Source organism: Mytilus edulis, chromosome 11, assembly GCF_963676685.1.
Source record: "Mytilus edulis chromosome 11, xbMytEdul2.2, whole genome shotgun sequence".
NCBI lineage: Eukaryota > Metazoa > Mollusca > Bivalvia > Mytilida > Mytilidae > Mytilus > Mytilus edulis.
The window spans coordinates 43,959,793-43,983,277 of NC_092354.1; the positions used below are offsets into that span (position 1 = coordinate 43,959,793).

A 23,485-nucleotide genomic window follows, 5' to 3' on the forward strand; every position below is an offset into this window, starting at 1 on the left:
CACATTGATTTACTTCACAGTTCAAAAGAATTCGCACAGACTTGAAAGGATATCGTGTTACATTTAACAAATTATCTTTACCGTTGGAATTTCATCTAATTAGACTTTAACCATGCAGAGATCCTGGACATTAATATCTGATAAGAATATTTACATAACAGCGTATTTACTTTCAGATCTGTAAATGTTACGTTATTTCTTGTCTGTTAGGTTTTGAAGTTCTTTCGGATTTAAGCATGCCACATGTTTCATTCAAAATTAACGGAAAAATAAAATTTTGGTCACACAAAGAATGTTATATATGCCGATTAAAAAACACATGAAATTATTTTTTTTTCAAATGCGATGTTAAAAATAACAAACAATTTTTAACAAGACTGTATAAAATTTCCCTATGCAAAAAACATCATTATATATTGTACTATTCTTTTGCTACTGAGGCTGTGTGCTGTTATCTCCTCGAGGGGGAGGAGGCAGACACTTACTATATAATTAGTGGTAGGGATGAGCCGCTGTAATAGGTCACTTTTACATGCTCTATGATATATGAAAAGGGTGAGAAATTCAGATTCAATATATCAATAGGTTGATATTATCACTTGCTTGATTATATCATAAGTATCTGAAGTTAATCAGATGTCCGTATTTATTTTTGATGCGGTTAAACCACAGTCGTAAATGCATCAGTTATTTGTCAAACCAATTAAACTCTTTTTATTCTGATGTGGTTCTTCCACTGATGCCAGTGATAGATGCAATAAATCCAACCATTTTGACATTTGCACCTATTTAACATTAAAGGGTTTGTATACTAAAACATGATAACAATAATTTAGAGAAATTCCATTATGACAGTGTCCTTGGAGAGAGAACGGCAATGTAACTTTTAATTTAGTTTTTAATTATTATTGAACATGTTAAAATCAGTGAAAGTATTACTCTCTATGGTGATATTAAATTTATCTGATCATAGATGTTATACCATCTATGATCTGACCAAACGTCTTTTACATGTATTGTATTTTGGAATTGAATGTCTTTTATATATAGGGGGCAATAAGAAGAAAGTGTTTAAAATTAGACGAATTTATTGAAAAGGAAGGTTATATTATTGCGCTACTACGTTGCTTAATAACAATGAACGTGATGATGAGCGGGACAAAAAAATTTATACTAATGTACCAGAAGATGAAAAATATTCAAATATATCTATAGGTCTTATTTTTGTTAATTGATATATAACAAGGTAGGTATATATTTTTGATAAACAAAAAATATGAAAAGGGTGGGGTACTCGATGTCCCAGCTGCTCACCCTTACCAAAAACAAAATTGAAGTGCCCCGGCCCCCCCCCCCCCCCCCCCCCCCCCCCCGAGGTTTTCTCTAGAAAACCTTCTTTAATTAATAGTTTGTTTATATGCATCAGGAAATTCACACAGCTACACATACATTCGAAATAAAAATAAATTAATTGATAAGCATGATTCGTATTTAAAAAAAAGCCAATTGTACACACTTTGGACAAGCATAACATAATTTACTTTTCAGGCTTTATCAGGGAGATATATTTTTTTTTTTATCAAATATCTGATGCATTTACGTCGCATCTGGTGATCTTGATGCCAATGAATGGTCCCTTTCACCATCCCCGAAAGAACGAGAGCAATGTTTTATATTAATATGCATAATTTCGTTGTTACTAGTGGTTTGTAATAAATCTAGCTATTTATAACAGCCTTTGCCAGGTGTGAAAACGTAAAATATTGTTGCATATGATAAAAGATTCGGAATTGCGACTTGTTATCTGGATAAAGACACTGTTGATATAGAAATGCACAAAAAAAAGAGAATATGATTCAGCAATCGATGGACAAACAAAAAAAAGACATATAGATTCAACAATTAGTCTTCAAGAATCTGTAAAATAGAAACAACAGAAGATGTTGCATGATTGGCAATAAGTCAACTCTTCACCAGAGACCAAATGTAAGAAGTCGGAAGCATATTGTTCAGTGGTTGTCGTTTGTTGTTCTGAATCATACATGTATATTGTTTCTCGTTACTCAATATTTATATGTATTAGACCGTTGGTTTTCCTGTATGATTTCAAGTTGTCAAAAAAAAAAATCAGCTTCTCCTTTTCGTGTGTAGTTTAGACTAAATGTTTTATATTATTATTATTATTAGCATGATTTCCAAAAAACTCCATCAGGTCATAATATACAGATACGGGTGACATACAGACTAAGAGATAAAATCGAATAATAATTTCATTTCTTAGAGCTGATTTTTTAAATTTATTATAACCATCCATATCCTAAATATATAAACAAAATCATAGAATTTCAAGTGGGTTAATGTATCAAATACTAGTACTATATATATGTCAAAATATTCAACACAATCTTCCTAAAATGCTGCAGTGAGAAAACAAGGATCCAAAAAGAAAGATTTTGAAAGCAGAGAATACTGTAAATGTACACCTTTAATATATGATCAGCACGACTATATCAAATGAAAATACGAAAACTAAGAATTCAGACTACAAATTGGGCTTAGGAACTTTAATAAGTCTCTAAACCGTGATGTTGCCTATGTGTTTTGAATTTTCTCGATGTGATGAAGACTCATTGGTCTTGAATTTTTATTTGAAATAACTGTATCACGTATTATGCTTACAGCGGATGACCTTAAGGGCACTCCGGTGTATTGCTATCGCCTAGATTTCCATTACGTAATATTCGTTTTGGTTCAAGTTTTAACCGATCTATAAACATGATAAGTACGTAAACATTCCTCGCTTGTTGAAATTCATTTCTTCAATGAATACTCACCAAATACTTTTAAGAAGATAAATTAGTAATATTAAAATGTTTTGTTGTAAAAAAAATCATAAATATATATGCACACGCTTGCGGAAAAATATATCAAGAACGTTTGCAACTCAAGGAACGATTACTGCATGGATAATCAAACAGTGTTTGCGGGTAAAATACGACATTGTAAACGAAATCCGTAAAATTATCATGGTTTTCCCAAGTCCGAGTCCGTAACTAGTTTCAAAAACCGGAAGTCGGTCATTTGCAATGTTTTTGAAGCACCTGCTGTGCAAGTTTCTTGGATTTTAACCTATTAAAATACCTTTTCACATTAATAAAATGTTTTACTGACTTTCTGTGTTAGTAGAAGCAAGTTAGATAAATTATTATGTCGATTAACAGAAGCCTTTGTCAAAAAACAGGGTCGATTGATATTTTTTTTTTTTTTTTGAAGATCCAATAAAAAAATTAGGGTCGGGGCTTAAAAAAAAACAGGGTCGATCGGGTTACAGGAAACTCAAATTCTTTTTTTCTCGGCCCTACTCAAATCCATTCTATAAGAAAAATCGGAATTATTACAGAACAGTGTCCACCATGCACTTGCACAGGTAGTTGCACTATTATTGATAAAGTAGAATAGAATGGTATACAAAAGCATGAAAATAATATATACATGTAACTGTAATGTACAATTATTAATATAACAATAAACCAGTCTAAGAGTATACTGATTTGTATCACTACAATATAGTAGTCATTACGGTGAGGTTGAATTCCCTGTCATTTATTTATCATCCATGCACGAACTTGTCTCATGTTTTTTTTTATATCTGAACATTTACATCACTTTCAGGTATAGAGACGTGAGTTTTTTCTGAGACAAGTGCTTGTCGGATTATCCACAAGAACTTGCGGTCATCCGATGTTCAGTACTTCAGTACTTTGATTTTTGATTGATTTCAGTGTAAGGGTCTCAGTATTGAATAGAATAGGAATGTCTGTTAAATTAACTAAATAATTTAAAAAAAAAAACAAAACAAAAACAAAAACGAGAATTAAACAGTTGCCGAAAAAGTAAAGTGTCAATCATACTTGTTACCTCATAAGAGAAACTCGTTTTGATGGGCATGTATATATAAATATATATTATACCTGCATGGAACGAATCTCGTATACCAAATATGTATTTTCATTAGTTATAATTAATATGAATTTCACAGAATAAGTATGAAGTGTTTTTATAGTCGCTGAATTATGAAAAGTAGAATAAAGACAATTGACAAAATGACAGATCGAAACTTTGTAAGATGAACTTCCCTTTGGAATTGCATTACATTTGTTCCTTCTAAGCATTTTACAGTTTGCTGTACGATTTTAGTTTGCTCATTGTTGAATGCCATTTTGTGACCTATAGCAAATGTTGCTTACTCTTTAACTGTTTGGTCTCTGGTGGAAATTCTCATTTGCAATCATACCCCATCTTCTTATTTTCATATTGTACCGATGGCAGCCAAAACATAAACAAATTTAATGCCGCAAAATCTATATAGGTGTGTCTCATAAGTCAATAAACTTATAATCATGTAGGGCTTACATGCATATGTCATACTGTGTTAATTTTGGTATTTATATAAGTTGGTCCTGAATGCTACATTTGTTGTTTTTGTTGTATTCACAACTTACATTTGTAGAAACACTCAGTTCTGTGTATACTGTTGGGTATACCTGGTGTCTTTTTTTGTTGTTGTGGATGAACACATATAGCTTGCCACGTCCGGTTTATGTTTTCGTTAGAGGTTTATGTTTTCGGAGATTGAAATAGAAAAATAACTGAGGCATTATCATATAATAGATCTGATTTAATCAGAAAAAAGGCCAAACAAACACAAAGGAAATTCCTTTAGTATTGGCAACGAAATTTAATCCATGCATTCATAAATTAAAACAATGCATTAGTAAACATTGTGATCTACTAAAACAGGATGCAGTTTGCAACGAAATATTTTCACGCAAACAAATAATAGCTCATAAAAAGCATAAAAAATATTGCAGATCTATTGACAACGACAAAATCAAAATAAATTGATATAGGTAAATCCGTGATGATGACGGGCCTAATGCTATAATGCTTAAACCCTTTCATAAATGTTATACATTTATCACTAGCATATAATACAAAAATCGTTAAATTAATGTCCGATTGATTTGAAGCAATTGCAAGTCTAGTAATACTAGCATCATGTGATCAATATTTTTTAATATAATTACAATAAAATACTTATAGTATGTATACGGAGTCTTCCGAATAAGATTGATTGCTATCGGAATTCGGATTGATGTTGGAATACGTGGATGTTAGGTGTCACTTTTATACAAAGGCCTTATGGCTGCATACATCTACTTCATTTGGACTATGATTGGTATTTTATAGCTAGGCACTATGTTTGGATAGCGCTGTATTTTCTAGATACCCTTAAGCTTTGTCGTTTTTTAACTCACAAATATCTCATATCACCATGATCTCCTTTAACTCACAAGTTTTTCAAATGAAATATTCAAGTTTATATATCCATAAATAAACACATGAAAAATGCCGATGAATCTTTATCCACTTAGTTTTTCACAGACGTACTGATAATCCTTCAAATGTCTTGTTGTGTCGTTGGGTTTTTGTCTCAATGACGTTAACATCGGATCTATCTCCTTTCATTGGTACGGTTAAACACCACATTCACGGTCAATCGTGCCACTTAATATATTAAATAATATACTCTTGAAACCAAAATTCAGGTCAATATCAACCATTGTCAACAAGATAAATGGAACATAAAAGACAGATTTATTTTTTAAGCTTTGGTCAAACTGATGAACATTGGTTGCTTCATATACGGTATCCTGTTACGGAGTGGCCGAGGCCCAATGCCACTTAAAATTGGTTGCTTCATATACGGTATCCTTTTACGGAGTGGCTGAGGCCCCATGTCACTTAAAATAGTATATAAAATGTTTATGCTACTGGTATATCAAACACAATGGAAATATAGGTACAATGTATACAACTGTAAAAACATTTTTGTACAATTATGTAGAACCTGCGTCATTTTGTCGCGGAACAGAGATTTGACATTCATTCATTCCGTCGTAGATGTCGGTAATATTTAAGTGCAGTCTATTGTAAAAAAGTTGGACATCGATGAATTTGTCAAACCGTCATTTTATGATCAAAAGACAATATTCAGAGAACATGTTTGGAAATATTTCTTTTTTTCATAAACTAGTTATACTTCTAAAGGGACTTAATATGTTTTAATTAACATTAAGATACATTTTGAGATTAACGTTTTAAGACTTCCATAAACTTTAATGACGCCTTGGTATAGAAGCATGTTTATGATTTATACGGACTGATTGATTGTTGGTTTCATAAAGTTCAGTGGCAAATATTAAAATTGAGAATGGAATTCGGGAATGTGCCAAACAGACAATAATCCGACAAGAGAGCAGGCATAATCAGGACGACAAAAAATTACAATACAACCACTATATGTCGGTCCTTAAATACAGATTCTGATCGGACGTGGTTGTGTACTTATACATCCGGCCCAGTCAAATAGACAAACCACTTAACAAGAGTTTTACTGTCGGTCGAAAGAAAACCAAAGTGACCATATTTCTATTCTTAGTTTAATATGATCGTAAGTAATGTTATGATGAAGACAATATCTGAATCTAAGATTAAAATTTCAGACATTTTATGACTTGGGCTATTTTTTTTTGGGGGGGGGGGACTTCAAGGTTTAATTGATAGGTGGTGCAGCTATTATTTATAAATGTTTAAATTATAAGACATCTTTCTTTTGTTGAAACTCACTTAACAGACCTACTACATTTTTTTCCATTTAAATCAGTATATTATCTGTCTGTTTGTGGTTTTCTTTTTTAGCCATGGCGTTATCGGTTTATTTTCGAACTATGAGTTTGACTGTTACAGTCCCTCTTATAAATATCAACTTCCGCTAGTGTCATTCCTTTTCAAAATTCAATTACTGACTAATTTGTATATCCATCCAAGTAATATTTAAAGTGTGATTATTTTATTTTACAAGGTATAAGGTTAAATTTCCTACTTTGGAAAAATACAGTGAATAATGTTTTTTCAAAAGGTTTTATTCATCACTAAAGCATTGAAAATAAATATTCAAATTTCAATAGTTTTAAATTTGAAGGGATTCAATTTGAATGCATTACATGTAGTTTTATTTTTCTTCTCAAATATAAAAATATGATTTTGTAATTTATTGTATTATTATTTAGTTAGATTATGATAAACGCTAATATGCTTGTATTATTGATATCCTTCGGAACATACATATCTTAATTTGTGTATTTAGGTGATTTTATCAGTAGTCGTCCAGACGTGAAGTTCTAATATATCTAACAACATAATCATTTAATTATTAGTATATATAATCAATTGCAGGGTTCAACGCTGAACTACAGACAAAATCACGGATGTCAGCATGTCAATAAAAACAGATGCTTTATTTCCTGTAGATGTGTTAAACGATAAAATGAGATCAATTTATATTTCTAATAAACACAAGTTATTGCATATCACAAGAACCATAGAAGATTAACTTCCAATAGAAATTGTATATCTATAGTAATTTATTCCATCCGGTTAAGTTCTGAAATTACTCAACTCTTTCAAACCAGTTGGATCTATCTCGCGCCTTGTTTTAACAATGAATTGTGAAAGAGTTCACTCAATTTCTTTAATTTGTGTGTAAACAATCTAGTCATTTCATTGTTTTTATATATAAATTAGGCCGTTAGTTGTCTCGTTTGAATTGTTTAACATTTTCATTTCGAGGCCTTTTATAGCTGACTATTCAATATGGGCTTTGCTCATTGTTGAAGGTCGTACGGTGACCTATGTCTTGCTAAAGTACTTAGTTCCCTTCACATTTCTCATATTTCCTTTAAAAAAATGAGCTACATTTTTTTGTACCTGAAAACTTTTCAGTTTGCAAATAGATATACAAAAAGATTTAAGGAATATACTTTGCTATATTGACTGCAACATAAAGTAATACAGATTTAGAAAACACCGTCTTCAACAAAAGACAAATAATTATGGCTAATATATCATGAATTTATTTTACATTAAGTGTCATATTCCAAAAAGTATTCTCTTATATTCACAATATAAAGGTCCGGCATGTGTTTACTGAGGATTCTAACAATATGTCGTTTTTCAAAAACAAAACGTCCGACGTGGCTTGGTTTATACTTGTACATTCCAACAACTAAAAGAAACGTAAGTACAGATCTAAAAGTACTCGCATTTACTGACAGCTTCTTCAAAGCAGATAGTAACTAATGTAAAATTAGGCACCTTGGACTAAATTATCATTCAGTACACATCCAACATCCAATGGAGTTAATGTACAAACGTCGTTAACAGTCAAAGAAAAACAGAACCTTGTGCAATGCAATGAATCAGAGATTTAAAGTCAAGTGATGGAGATGTAAATTCAAGCGCCGGAGATGTAAAGTCAACGTATGATTTTAAATGTTCAGCGTAAGACTTTAGATCTATAGCGATAGACTATGACTGGAGCGGCCATTCTTAGGTCAGTCAATTGACCCACTCCTTAAAAAAAGTTCTGGGTCCGCTACTGTTAGGCATATCAGTAATGTCATTGTAACCAAAATATAATATTCTCTCTTCTCCATATCAATCAAGTTTGTTTAGTCAAAACGATATCTAGAAATAAGAAAATTATCTGTCACTGTATCTTCTGTGCTTCAGAGAAACTGGTCATCTCACTATAATGTGTCACGCTGTATATAATGCAAGCGCTGGAGATGTGAGGTCAACTGCTGTAGATTTAAAGTCTTAGACTGTAGGTTTAAAGTCAAACACTGTAGATTTAAAGTCTATCGCTGCAGATTGTCATGCATTAGTGATTCCCTATATAGCCAACACAATGTATTCCTCAGAAGGGCCTCCATCCATTGATCCGCATATGCCTATATATATAAGCAACTTTATGATATAAAATACTGATATGATTGACTATGGAACAACTATACCATTAGAACATATATAAGGTGAATTGAAGCAGTTATGGGTCAACTTTAAAAATGAGCTAAAATGAAATCAAAGCACTGTTGTGTATCATAAATACTTACAAAACAAGATATCATTGAGATGGGAGCCATGACATTGACCCTTGACGTACATGTAGGAAGTTGTACATAAATTATGACACACTCTCTGTTGTTGGTTTATATACATGTCAAGTTTAAAGTTTGAAATCATAACGGTTCTTTAGATATAGAGTGGTCACAATTTGTTACTGGCGGACGGACGGACAAATGGACAGACGGACGGACAGATTGAACATTATATGGGGTTCGACATTCGGCGGGGCCCCAATTACTTTCTGTGTTTTAATGTTTCAAAATTCAAACTTAGTCTATGTTTTCAGGTAATAAGCATTGTGTTGAGGGCAAACTAAAGTAAGAGAATGGAAACATATTTTTGGACGTACGGACAAACGTACATGTAAAACTTAATGCCCCCTCCGTCGGGGTGAGACCATAAAAACCATTTTGATCTGAACGAGACAGCTTAACTGTACACTGCATAACAAAACAAACACGGAAACTTGTATATGCAACTTTTCAATGTTGCACTGGTAAAATATCTTTAAGATGTAAAGTTTCCAAATTTGGTATGTTCACATTAGACAATGTACGTATAGTGTCTTGAAATATGAAATTTATTTGTATGAGGCTTAGAAACGGGAAAATGCGAGGTTCTACCGAGCATTTTCCCGTTTCGTGCCGAATACAAATAAATTTCATATTTCAAGACACTATACGTATATTGTTTTTATACTGAAATCGATAAAAAAAAAATGAAAAAATAATAAAAAATATGAAACAAATATTATTAAAAAAAAAGTGTTTGGAATTTCCCCCTTGGGGTACCATTTTGGGGTATTTCCCTATGAGCGTAGTCTAGGCGGTAAGCATTGACAATTTAAAGAATTAGAAAGGGAAAATGAATTTAATTAATAACATTTGATAAACATGGTATATAAATTACCAATTTGAAGACATAACAGGTTTAAATTCATAAAAGTTTGACCATTGTTACTACACGTTGTCATGGTTGTGACGTGACGTTGTAAGTAGGCGGGGCTTATAGGTGAGTTGAGGTCATTGACGTATAAAGCTAACGTTTATACGTATAGCTTTATCTGTATAGTAAAATAGCTGATTGCAGTATAAAAGCGTTTGGGCGTTCCAGTAACGTATGATAGTTTATGTCTGTCGTGTCTCTAACGTAGATGCAACTATACATATAGCAAAAAAGTCATTTGAGTGTGTATGAGATGTGTCTCAGTCGTACCGTGCCGCCGGCGTGTCTCGGACATGTAATTATATATGGGTTTTTGTACTACTTCTGTATCCATATGGTCTTGTAAATTCACGGACATATGGCCCTATAAATGTCAGAGCAAGTTTCGTTGAATATTAGAGTACGTTTCAAATATGAATGTCAGAATACTTTTTGAATACGCCACATGTGCGTTTTATATAATTTTATAACACTTTAATTGACCTCCACGATCAAATCGTGTAAGTTTGCTCCTAGAATGTAGTTTATAGCTTTACATTTTACATTTTCATTTTTGTTTAAAAAAATGCTATTTGAGACGTCTGTTAAAAGATGTAATGCAGTTTATGAAACAGCAAAGTAAGCATCCGTAAAGAACTGACAAAAGTATGAAACTGTGATAGAAACAGATGATTTGTTGTTGTGGCTGATCATTTTAAGAAATTGTGGTATACTGAGTGCCCGGATAAAATCAATTATGGCATCTTTTGATAGAAAAAACTGCTGGACAAACCATTTGTTTACCCAAATATTTAAAAAAATGCATTTAAAAGTTAAATGGTGCAATATTTATTTTACTTGAAATTTGTTATTTTAAAGCAGGTAGCAATGTTCAAATTGAAATATCGGAAGACCGTCAAAGCGTTTTAATGTTTTTCTTATACATGCATCTATCAAAATATATAATGATGAGACCTTAAGAACCTTAGTACTAGTGACAACACGCACTTTAGATGTAGTCTAAATACTGTAATTTCTGAGTTACTAACATAGCATTTATCCAATCCTACTAAGAAACTTGTAAAACAAAATAGTGTTTGTTTCTTAAATGTTTATTTTATATCGATGACACGGATACATTTATTAGTGTATGATTACACAAAGGATCTTGAAACATGCATCGGATCTTGTTAATACCACCTGTGGGGAAAAGCCGTGTGAATGATCAAGTATGATATTTGACATGTTTGTCCATCTGTCACGTGCATCAACCACATTAGTTTATATCATATTGGAATCAATCATCTGACAAACAAACTGCTCGTTTTCGACATATACCTCTGTGACAATGGTGAATTGGAAAATTGATAATGGCAAACTGAATATCCAAGGGATTGAAGATTTTGAAGAACAAATTGAGTATGCTAAAAGCTACTTGCAGTATAAGAAGATCGAGGTAATTGTTTTTATAATTGTTTTTAAGGCATTGGCTAATTTCCAGGCGTCGGCAAAATAATAAAATATGCTATTTTATCAGCCTTGGTTAAAATGGCGAAATAAAGCCGACACAATAGCATATATATACGGGGTTTTAAGTTGGCTCTATCAAAACAGTAAATACGTTATTTTGCCGGTCATTTGTAAAGAATGAATTTAAATATTTTCTTTATAAAAAAAAGTACTACGGAAATGTGCATTGTCAACAAAAAATAATCAAAATTATTACTAATTTACATTTTTAGTTAAATGAAATAACAGTTACAATATTTTAGATTTATCAGGATAAATGAAAATAAGAATAATTAACAAAAGCATAAATTATATTGCAATGAAATAATATTAAAACTTGTAGTTGAAATTACTTGTACAAACTGTCACATTCCAATGTTTCATTAATGAATAAGAATAAAATCTTTGATTAAGAGTAAAAATCACATTGGATACAAATTTTAGAAAAACCCTCACACTTGAATACATGTATATGGTCCGAGACCACAGTTGTCGTCCCTTGATTTTCGTCCCTAGTGTTAACAGTGGGTTACTTGCCAATAATTTTTATACCCCTACCAAATTTATTTCTCCGAGTTTAATGCCTCAAATTGCAAGTAGGGGGTTAAATTACACTGTAAAACTAGTTGGGTCCAGAATTTTACAGGAAAGTAGTGATTTGGTTCAGCTGAAAAAGGTTAAAAAATAGCACTTCGGAAGCTGTCAAAAGATTTCAAGACACCCTAAACACAAAATTGTCCATATTTTGAGTTAGAGGCGATGAAGTTTTCTATAATTTTGATAAAATTTGTCCCAAAAGTAGTACAACAAACTGTAAAAATTTCATTGAGAAAGCGCAGGTGAGATTTTTTTATTTACATTTATGTTCTAAAAGAAATGCACTACGAATTAATTGTGTACAGAAAAACGTGTTTTACGGGGAAAATTTGCTTCCTGGAGCATAACATTATTTTCTTTTTTTCCGGCGACATTCAAAAGATGCAGCCAAAACCGCACTATAATTTAGATATAGAAAGCCCAACTCCAGGTGCAGGATTTTATTATTGCACTGAACAGGCGCGGATCCAGAGGGGGGGGGGGGGTTCCGGTGGTTGGAACCCCCCTTTTTTTGGACGATCAATGCATTTGAATGGGGACATGTAATTTAAACACCCCCCTTCCTTTGTCCTGGGTTAGGACCCCCTCCCCTTTTTAAAATAGCTTGATCCGCCCTTATAGCTCGTTGTGCACACGTTACAGATATGATTGACAGGTTGAATGCTTCCAACTGACTTCATTTTCAGAAAACGACATCTGTAACAAACATAAACTTTTAGCTACTTCTTTACAAGCAGAACCAAACACAATGAAAGTCCCAACTATGTACTGGCTTCCGAAGCTGCACAAAAAACCTTACAAATATAGATTTATTTCATCTTCCAGCCATTGTTCAACTACTAAATTGTCTGTTTTACTTACTAGTACACTTGGTACAATAAAAAACCTGATAATAAATTGTTCAAATAAGGCCTTTGAAAATAGTGGAATTAATTACTTTTGGAGTGTCAAAAACTCGTTGGAAGTACTTGATAAATTGCATGCATATATTGGTGATTTTGAATCTGTTCAAAGTTTTGATTTTTCTACCCTATATACCACTTTGCCTCATATTCTTATTAAGAAAAAATTCACATCCCTAATTAACTGGGCATTTAAAAAGTCGGAATGCGAGTACATATGTTCAAACTCTTTTAGATCATTTTTTAGTAGCAATAAACAAAAGAACTATGTCAATTGGACATGCTTTGATACTATTTATGCACTTGAATTTTTACTTGATAACATTTTTGTTCGCTTTGGAGATTCCGTATATCGTCAAGTTATTGGAATTCCAATGGGGACTAACTGTGCACCACTTATTGCGGACCTGTTTTTGTATTGTTATGAGTTACAATTTATGACTAAAATTAGCAAAGACCCATCAAAACAACATTTGATACAAAAATTTAACAATACTTTTAGATATTTGGATGATATATTGGCTCTAAATAATGACGACTTCAGTATGTATACTAAAGAAATTTATCCTGTAGAACTTACTTTAAATAAAGCTAATGATAACAATGACCACTGCCCTTTCCTCGATCTTGATATCTATATCATAAACGGGAAGCTTAATACAAAAATTTATGATAAAAGAGATGATTTTTCATTTCCTATTGTTAATTATCCATTTTTAGATGGTGACGTTCCCTTGTCACCATCTTATGGTGTTTATATATCTCAACTTGTACGATTCGCTCGTGTATGTAACAATGTATTAGATTTTAGCGAGAGAAATTTATGTATTACTGAAAAATTATTACACCAGGGTTTTCGATATCACAAACTGGTCAAAACATTTACAAAATTTTATCACCGGTATAAGGAAATAATTCGTAAATATAACTCAACATGCAGACATCTTATACGTTCAGGTATTTCACATCCAAAATTTTATGGAAATATTCTTTATAAAGCACAAAAATGTCAGTATTCTCCTCAGAAACTAACAAAACCTTTAAATAGACTTATTAAAAGGGGATATAGTTACGATACTGTTGTCAGGTCATTAAAGATTGCATATTTTGGCTTTAACATTGATTCACTGATAGGGTCTTTGCATCGGAACTAAACACATTTATTTCTAAAAAACAGTTGTTGGCATGACACGGGTTATGTTCTTCTCATATATTTTATGATAGTATGATACTAAACCCCTAACGAGAGGGATTGTACCTGATATTCATATGATGAAGACATAATCTTTCAATCAGTTTAATTGAGGTCTGGAGCTGGCATGTCAGTTAACTGCTAGTAGTCTGTTGTTATTTATGTATTATTGTCATTTTATTTATTTTCTTTTGTTACATCTTTTGACATCAGACTCGGACTTCTCTTGAACTGAATTTTAATGTGCCTATTGTTATTGTTTTACTTTTCTACATTGGCTAGAGGTATAGGGGGAGGGTTGAGATCTCATAAACATGTTTAACCCCGCCGCAATTTTGCGCCTGTCCCAAGTCAGGAGCCTCTGGCCTTTGTTAGTCTTGTATGATTTTAAATTTTAGTTTCTTGTGTATAATTCGGAGTTTAGTATGACGTCCATTATCACTGTACTATTATGCATATTTTAGGGGCCAGCTGAAGGACACCTACGGGTGCGGGAATTCTCGCTACATTGAAGACCCATTGGTTGCCTTCGGCTGTTGTTTGCTCTATGGTCGGGTGGTTGTCGCTTTGACATATTCACCATTTCCTTTCTCAATTTTATCCAAAATTACTAGCGTCTTGGCAGCGTACATGATTTTAACACGTACGTCGGAGCTATACGCTGATGTGTCACGCCTCGGTATTGTTCTATATAAAAAGCGTAGATTGTCAGGTTAAGATTGAAACTAAAAGTAATCAAGGATTTCATAGAGAGGTTCATTACATCATTGTCCATCCTGACATAAACATGATAAATGAATATTTATTTGACAACATATGACTTGAATTGACTCTTCCTGTACGCGTAAAGATATAGACAAATAACTGAACTACTGAGTATAACATTAAAGATACGGTTGTCCATGAAGCTCACTATAAATAATATCTTTTGAGGACACATTTCTTGTTTGTATGACCTCGCCCTTTTACAAATTTAAAGAGTTGAATTTGATTAAACATGCTTAATGTGAAAATAATTTTTTTTTCTCTATATTTTAATTCCTCAGGCTTCCGAGCTCATCTTGTTAGAATAGCAAAAAAAAATGACTAAGCCGAATCGCTACAGCACTATCTATTTATTGAGACCATGGAGAAAGATGTAACCATTAATTAGTTCTCTCAAAAATATATAAACCAGTCTATGTTGACACTTTTAGCTATATATGAACTTATATGTAAATGAAAGGGTTAAAGTATTGCATGTGATACCCTTAGTGTCAGAAACAAAACAATTAAATAAGAGTCTAGTGTTCATGGCCAAAGTATTTTTAATCATGTTTAATCGTGACAGAAAGCCGATGCATGCCTTATGAAAAGAGGTACACTGTTTGATCACCAGTTCACGTCTTTATAGTTTAAAAAATTGCTTAAATGTTTTAACTGTTAATAACAAAAAAATGTTTATTAAATTATTCAATAAAGAAAAACAGAAAATAATAGATTAAAAGCTAACTAAATATTACAAGTATGTTATATACATATACATTTTCATCTACAATCTGTCGATACCTGTAACTTGGCATTGCACACGGTCATTTTTCTCTGGCTGTTTATGACGTCTTAACACTAAATACATTGTTTGTTGGATGTGTACGGATTGAGTGTTTAGTCTTAGAGGCATGATTTTTTTATTAGTTGTTAGTGGCTTTGAACTAGCTGTCAGATAACTGCGAGTACTCTCAGGTCTGTTCATTGTGTCCTTATGTGTCGGGATGTATAAGTACCCGGCCGCGTCCACTTGTATTTTTTGTCTATCTGATGATTTAAGCCTTTTTCAACTTTAATTCGTTCTTATGTTGTACTGTTATACCACTGTCCCAGGTTAGGGGGAGGGTTGGGATCCCGCTAACATGTTTAACCCCGCCACATTATTTAAGTATGTGCCTGTCCCAAGTCAGGAGCCTGTAATTCAGTGGTTGTCGTTTGTTTATGCGTTACATATTTGTTTTCCGTTCATTTTTTTAACATAAATAAGGCCGTTAGTGTTCTCGTTTGAATTGTTTTACATTGTCTTATCGGGGCCTTTTATAGCTGACTATGCAGTATTGGCTTTGTTCATTGTTGAAGGCCGTACGGTGACCTATAGCTGTTAATGTTTGTGTCATTTTCGTCTTTTGTGCATAGTTGTCTCATTAGCATTCATACCACATCGTCTTTTTTATAATTTTAATTATTTTCAAAGGAAATGAAGAGACCTGAGAATCAGATAAACATCAGATCATTGGAAGTAAAAAATGTGAGTATGAAGTATGAGTATGTTTTATTTGTTTCTGCTAGTCCCATGTCGTGGATTATGAAAAAATTTACTGAAACTTAGATTACAAAATTGTAATGCCTTGGGCAAAGTGAATCAGTGAAATCTATAATATGTGTATGCAATGTAGTTTTAAGCTATCAACCGTTATATTTCTGTCTTCTCCGCAAAATATCAACGAGCACTCAAAAGAAAACATGTATTTATATTATTTTTAAGTTCAGATTTGCACGTTGTGTAACAATTCAGCTTTTTTGGAAAACCGGTTGGGATCAAGTTCGCGGAAAAGGTGAGAGGGGAGGTAAACCCGGAACATCATGCTACATTTGCATTTTTGTGAACTTCAAAAATAATCTAAAAGTTATTTCCAGCCATGTGTCATTGCTTGAACGATTTCACACTTAATTGAAATATTTGTTTGCGTTTTACTTGACGTTAAATTGGGCCACATTTTTTCATGTTATATGTCTGTCCGAAATCAGTAATTTAGTGGTGGTTTTGGCTGCTGTTTGTGATCTATGATTTCATTTCTATTTATCGGTCGTTGATATTCACGTTTAAATTTTTATACTCCACCTACAATAGTAGAGGGGCATTATGTTTTCTGGTCTGTGCCTCCGTTCGTCCGTTTATTCGTTCGTCCGTACGGCCATTTTTCAGGTTAATGTTTTTGGTCAAGGTAGTTTTTGAGGAAGGTAAAGTTACATCAACTTGAAACGTAGTACACATGTTCCCTATGACTTAATCTTTCTAATTTTAATTCCAAATTAAAGTTTTGACCACAATTTCACGGTCCACTGAACATAGAAATAATAGTGCGAGTGGGGCATCCGTGTACTATGGACACATTCTTGTTTGACATTATGTTAAATCGTATTTTTTAAGCTTACACTACGGCATATGATTGCTTATTGTTGAATATTGTACAGTAAAATATAGCTGCTTACATCCAAATCAATTTACGTCTATGTGATAGTGTCACTAGAAATCATACCACATCTTTGTATACCTATCTAGTTTAAAACATAATATTTTAATAAAATTTAAAGCAGCATTCAAACAGAGGTGAAATTCTAAAGATGATTACATTGTTTTGAATTTTTTCGCAGGATTTCGCAGTGAACGAAAAAGTAATGGGCTTCTGGAAACCGGAAAAGAAATGGTATAATGCAACAGTCCTAGAAAAAACTTAATCAGGTAAACCATGATATAAATTAAAGAGAGATTACAAAAGAACGATAATTAATGAATTGATTGATAGTCAGGTAGTTTTTTTGTTGTTTAAGGCCATATTGTGCACCCTAGGCTATATCATAGATACTAGAACACACCCGTGATATCGCGGGTCCGTGACTGATTTAAAGTATGTAACTATGCGCAAGACTTATATTTGTATTAGTATTGTCATCTGATAAAGTCATGCCGTTTATAAGATAGTTTTCACAGTTTTCTCTGCTTTCAAATCATTCTGTTTTAACCCGTCTAACTGGAACTTATCAATTATTGGTAATATTAATTATTTGGAAAACAAAAGGTCCTGGGATGGAGTATTTTTTTAATCAACAGCATTGTCCTATATTAGTTATAAATTAAAGTTGAATTCATTGATTCGCTGTTTTACGTCATGCCCGCTAACAAATTGAAAACTGTACCTATACGCCTTATTTTTAGTATTTGTATTGTTATCTGATTAAAATACTACAATAGGTAACAATTTGACAATTTAGTAGTGTCAACCCTATGATTATGACCCGTGTATATAGCATATCCTGAATACACCGTTTGGTGGTGCGCCTGTCAAATACGGAACGTACAGATAAGGTAAGGTAACAGATGAATATACTATTGGTATCGGTATCGGACTCGACCCGGAACTTCTTAATTATTGGCAATATTAATTACGTGGAAAACAAAAGGGCCGGGAGTGGTGTAATTTTTAATCTACACCTTTGTACTATATTAGTTATATATAAAGTTGAATTCTTTGATTCGTCGGTTTTACGTGATGACGGCTGACAAATTGGACCTCGTAATTTTAGTATTATAGATAGGAAGATGTGGTATGGGTGCCAATGAGACAAGTCTCCATCCATGTAACAATTTATAAAAGTAAACCATTGTAGGTCGAGGTACGGCCTTCAACACGGAGCTTTGGCTCATACCGAGCAGCAAGCTATAACGGGCCCCAAAAATTACTAGTGTAAAACAATTCAAACAGGAAAACGAATAGCGGTCTAATTTAAAAATGACCGTTTGCATTTATTGGCTGATAAAATTGGCGTATCTGGAGAGAACATAGAGCATCACATGTCTAATCAACAGAAACAATGTACATTCGAAGTAAAAGACTCAATAAGGATTCAACATTTCGATAAAGTCAAGGGAAACATCGTATGAAAGGAAAGATGTAGATATATTTGATTTATTTTAATATGCTTAATTTATGTTTTTTTTCTGTCCCTTTGATTGGATAGTCTCTATTTTACAGGTTGCAAAGTCGTATTTGCAGACGACAACTTAGTAAGAGTGTTAAGTCTACAGAATCTACGAAAAAAGACATCGAGATGAATTCAGCTGAAGGTGTTTTGTTGAACAAAACACTTTCATATATATATGAACTTACAAGAAACTCACAAGTCATCTGATAATGTTCTCAAAACAGGATATAATAAACAATATCAACAACTTAAGGAGGCTGTATTTCCTTGTCCTTGAACAAAAGACATTTCACATCAGTCAAATGATCCTATATATGTATACAAGTATACAAGAATGAACAAGGTTATATATATTGTTTAATTTATATTGGGACAGTATCATGATATCTTAATGATAAAAAAACAAACATTCACAGAATTAGCTTGTTTGGTCTGAATGTGCTTGTAATTTAATATGACAAACTGTATGTAGAATAAGAAGTAATTATCACACCATCACTGAGACAACATCAATGACGAAAATAAATAGATGAAAAAGTATGCAAAAATCATCAACAACAGATAGATGTGCATAGAATAAATTATAAATCGCCAAGTGTGATTATATATTATGCACATAAAGCTGTTCAATATAGTTGCAATATTAAAACATGTAACAATGTGTCATAGAGCACTTTTTATAGTCATTAGTAAACACAATCTTAGCATATCAAAATTTATGATGATGTACTTACAAACATTTTTTGTCTTTGTGCAAGTTATTGAGTTCCATCATCAACAGAATTACTTTTATAAATTCATTAAAACATCATCAGCGTTTACATACAGGATAGGTATTTTCTGAACATCAACAGCTTCAGGAAAACTATTTGAAATTTGATAATATTGATATTTGTTATAACAAATTGATTGGAATTGAGTTTTAGTAGGGCGGTCGGTTGTGTCTGCTGATTAAACAACCATAGATTTAAATTCCTTGTTTGTGTGCATTTTGTGTTTTTTGTGGTTTCGTAAGAATATAACAATCCCTTGTGTTTTTGTGGGTTTTTGTTGCTTAGTCTTTGGTTTTCTATGTTGTGTTTTGTGTACTATTGCTTGTCTGTTGGTCTTCTTTTTAAACCATGGCGTTGTCCGATTAAATTCGACTTATGAGTTTGAATTTTCTTCTGGTATCATTTGCCTCTCTTTTAAGGAGGTTTGTCCCTAATGGTGACGATTTAACGTAAGCTCCTCGTGTTTAAAAAGAATCTGTATTCAAAACATTCAGCCTTCTTTATACGGATAACAACAAAATATTCAAACATTTTGTCAGGAATCTGATGTTAAGTAGATGCCGTTTGTTGATGTTGTTCATAAGTGTTTCTCGTTTCTCGTTTTTGATATAGATTAGACCTTAGGTCTTCCCGTTTTAATGGTTTTGTGCTAGTCATTTTGGGCCCTTTATAGCTTGCTGTTCGGTAGGAGCCAAGGCTCCGTGTTGAAGACCTTTTTAATACCTATAATGTTGTTTTGTTTACAAATTGGGAGTTGTCTCATTGGTACACATTTGTTTCATAAGAGGTCAACTGTCTAAACACTGTCTAAATTTCACGACTTGGGATGACAGTTTTAGTACATACAATTATTTGATTTTAAATTTTAATCTTATGAGATTATGGGGAAATTTCCCCAATTTGTAGTCAACAATATCTAATATGAACATGATGAAATTATGGGGAAATTACCCCAATTTGTAGTCAACAATATCTAATATGAACATGATGAGATTATGGGGAAATTTCCCCAATTTGTAGTCAACAATATCTAAGATGAACATGATGAGATTATGGGGAAATTACCCCAATTTGTAGTCAACAATATCTAATATGAACATGATGAGATTATGGGGAAATTACCCCAATTGATAGTCAACAATATTTCTATGATTTGAACATAATGAGATTATGGGGAAATTTCCCCATTTGATGGTCAGCAATATTAAAGCTTGTTTTTTCCAATTAATTATCTTATCGTGGGGATTTCCGCATTCTGATGTTTTTGGTTGTATATGTGAATGTGGGGATATTTCCCCATTCTAATGTTATTGGTTTTATATGTGTATGTGGGGATTTTCCCCACTGGTACATTTTTCAATTCAAGAAGACTATTTTTCTTCATTGAGTGGGAAGATTTCCTCAAATTTGATAACATCAAGTAAGCGCTTTCCCATTATCTGATAAATTTGTTGACAAAAAGTGTTTATTTCAATTCACATCGTCAACCGAATTTGAAACCACCAAAAAAAGAGAATAAAATAGAAATTCTCTTTTTCAAATAGAATGCGTTCAATATACTTTTGTTATATTATACCAGAAAATCCAATTATCCTTCAAACTGCTCTAACAAAATTTGACATGAAATTATTAGGGACTTTTAATCAGATATAGTTATATAAACTTTCGTTATGTGTCAATGCAACACTTTGAGAATGTGAAAATTAAGGTAATTGTTGTTGTTTGTCTGGTATTATTGGTTTTTTGATTTTTGTAACATTTTTCTCTGTTGATTGCTTTCGTCGTTTATTATTCTCAAGATTTGGATAGCTTTCTCTACGATAAGGATTTTTTTTCATTTTTGAAGGTTGTACGGTAACCTATAAACGATGTTCTTTGGTTTTAATGGATAATTCTCCTTTAAGCAATAATTCTTAATCTCATTTAAAAAAAATATAATAACATATATAATGTGTATAAGTTATGTTATTTTGACTCACTTAAACCTTTTATGGCAAACGCTGTTGCTGGTTTCAATGTGTCACAGCCCTCGCTTGACAGTGCACAACCCAGTTCTGTATGTTTGTCGTCAACCGACACATTATACTGTAATAATGAAAATCTTTCAAACTGACATTCAAAAGGCTTAGGATCAGTTACTGATATCATTAAATTATCATTGCCAATATATTCCATGTAGTTAATGTCATGCGACGTCTTCCTACACCATATCGGTAAACCAGGAGGATTACCAACTTCACAACCACATTTTAATACGATAGTTTTCCCTATGGTGTAAGTGTTAATTGATGATGTGCTAGTAATTTCTTCCACAGTGAACTTTTCAGTACTTGGAACTGGAAGTATAAAACAAATCAACATCTTTACTTTTAATTTAGAAACTGTTTTTCTTTCATTAATCGAGTTTTAAAAATATGTTTTACGGATACAAATATACCATGACTGTCACATTTTCGAACTTTTCTGGGCTTTTCCTCAGCGATGTTAATGTCTACATTTAGTTAAAACAAGCCTTAAGATAGATACTAGGAGTCAGTTTCACCAAAAAAACTTACGACTAAGATTGATCGTAAGTCATGAACATTTCATTATACTTACGATCAATCTTGGCTTTTTGTGAAACCGACTCCTGGCTTATAATATAGGACGCCAGATACCCGTATTGTCAACATACGACTCATCAGTGAAACTGGAAACCAAATAGTGTGAAGGTCAAATCAAATACGAACTTGGAGATCAAAATCAAATTTCAAAGCAAAAACATCGATATATGAAATAATCTGAATAAAAGTAAACATATATTTCAAATGTACTTAAAGTATACAAACTTGGAAATTCTTATTGTCATAAGAACTGAAAAAGATAATTTCTAACAGACCACTATATCCTAATGAAGAAAAGACAATGATGTTTGTTCACCTTCCAATGTATTACTTTATTATTTCACTATGATCAGTCAAAATATGATTGGTTATCTACGGGATATAACGGTGGCCGGTTCAGGCCATTTCGCCTTTCATATTATATAGGGCGACAACGCGAAATCGCGAAGTCGAAAACGCGAAATCGGTTTCGACTTCGCGTTTTCGCCCTATAGAATATGAAAGGCGAAAACGCGAAAGGGTACCATAGGATATCGATTTTGACTTTAAAGTATTGTTAATGTCATTTGAAACCTCACATTACCTGTAATATTAAGAGTCAATGTACTTTTCCCGTTTTTATCGCCAATAGAAATCACTTCGCATACATACGATCCTGCATCGGAACATTTAACATTATGTTTCGGTATTTGAAGACTAATATTTGCACTCGAAGCTGGGTAAACACTTGCTGATAAAACCACTGCTCGGGATTTGTAATTCATGTCATACCACTTCAGTTTCGTGCCCTCTGAAAAACTGAGTTCTGCTGCAATAATTCTTGATAAGCCATTGCTTCCTAATTTCGAAAGTACTATTTCTGCAATATTTCAATGGGTAAAAAAAGACCGATTGACATACAGTAGACTCTAAACTCAACTTAGAAAACCAAAAAAATGTGTCCCCAGTACACGGATGCCCCATACGCACTATCATATTCTATGTTCAGGGGACCGTGAAAATTGGGGGAAATCTCGTAATTTGGCATTATAATTAGAAAGATCATATCATAGGGAATATGTGTACTAAGTTTCAAGTTGATTGGACTTCAACTTCATCAAACACTACCAAGTGACCACAAACTTTTACCTAAAGCGGGACGCACGGACGGACAGACGAACGAACGAACAGACGGACACACAGACCAGAAAACATAATGCTTATAAATGGGGCAAAAAAAAAAAC

At 32.7% G+C, this 23,485-nt stretch overlaps 1 protein-coding gene and 1 long non-coding RNA gene across 2 annotated transcripts in view; one reads left to right on the plus strand and one right to left on the minus strand.

Annotated features, from left to right (window-relative positions):
- LOC139494858 (uncharacterized) overlaps nt 1-23,122 on the minus strand; it is a 34,498-nt gene extending 11,376 nt beyond the window's left edge. Inside the window, exons 1-2 of the mRNA XM_071283016.1 lie at nt 22,845-23,122; nt 21,638-21,994 (exon numbers count right to left, since the gene is read on the minus strand). Coding sequence (XP_071139117.1) covers nt 21,638-21,994; nt 22,845-23,025 — 538 coding nt within the window. The 5' untranslated portion in view covers nt 23,026-23,122. The remainder of the gene's footprint in view (nt 1-21,637; nt 21,995-22,844) is intronic.
- Nucleotides 15,971-19,691, plus strand: LOC139494857 (uncharacterized). The gene is made up of 3 exons (XR_011657183.1): nt 15,971-16,429; nt 17,557-17,644; nt 18,936-19,691. It is a non-coding gene; the product is annotated as an uncharacterized lncRNA (long non-coding RNA).
- Nucleotides 23,123-23,485: the final 363 nt, after the last annotated feature.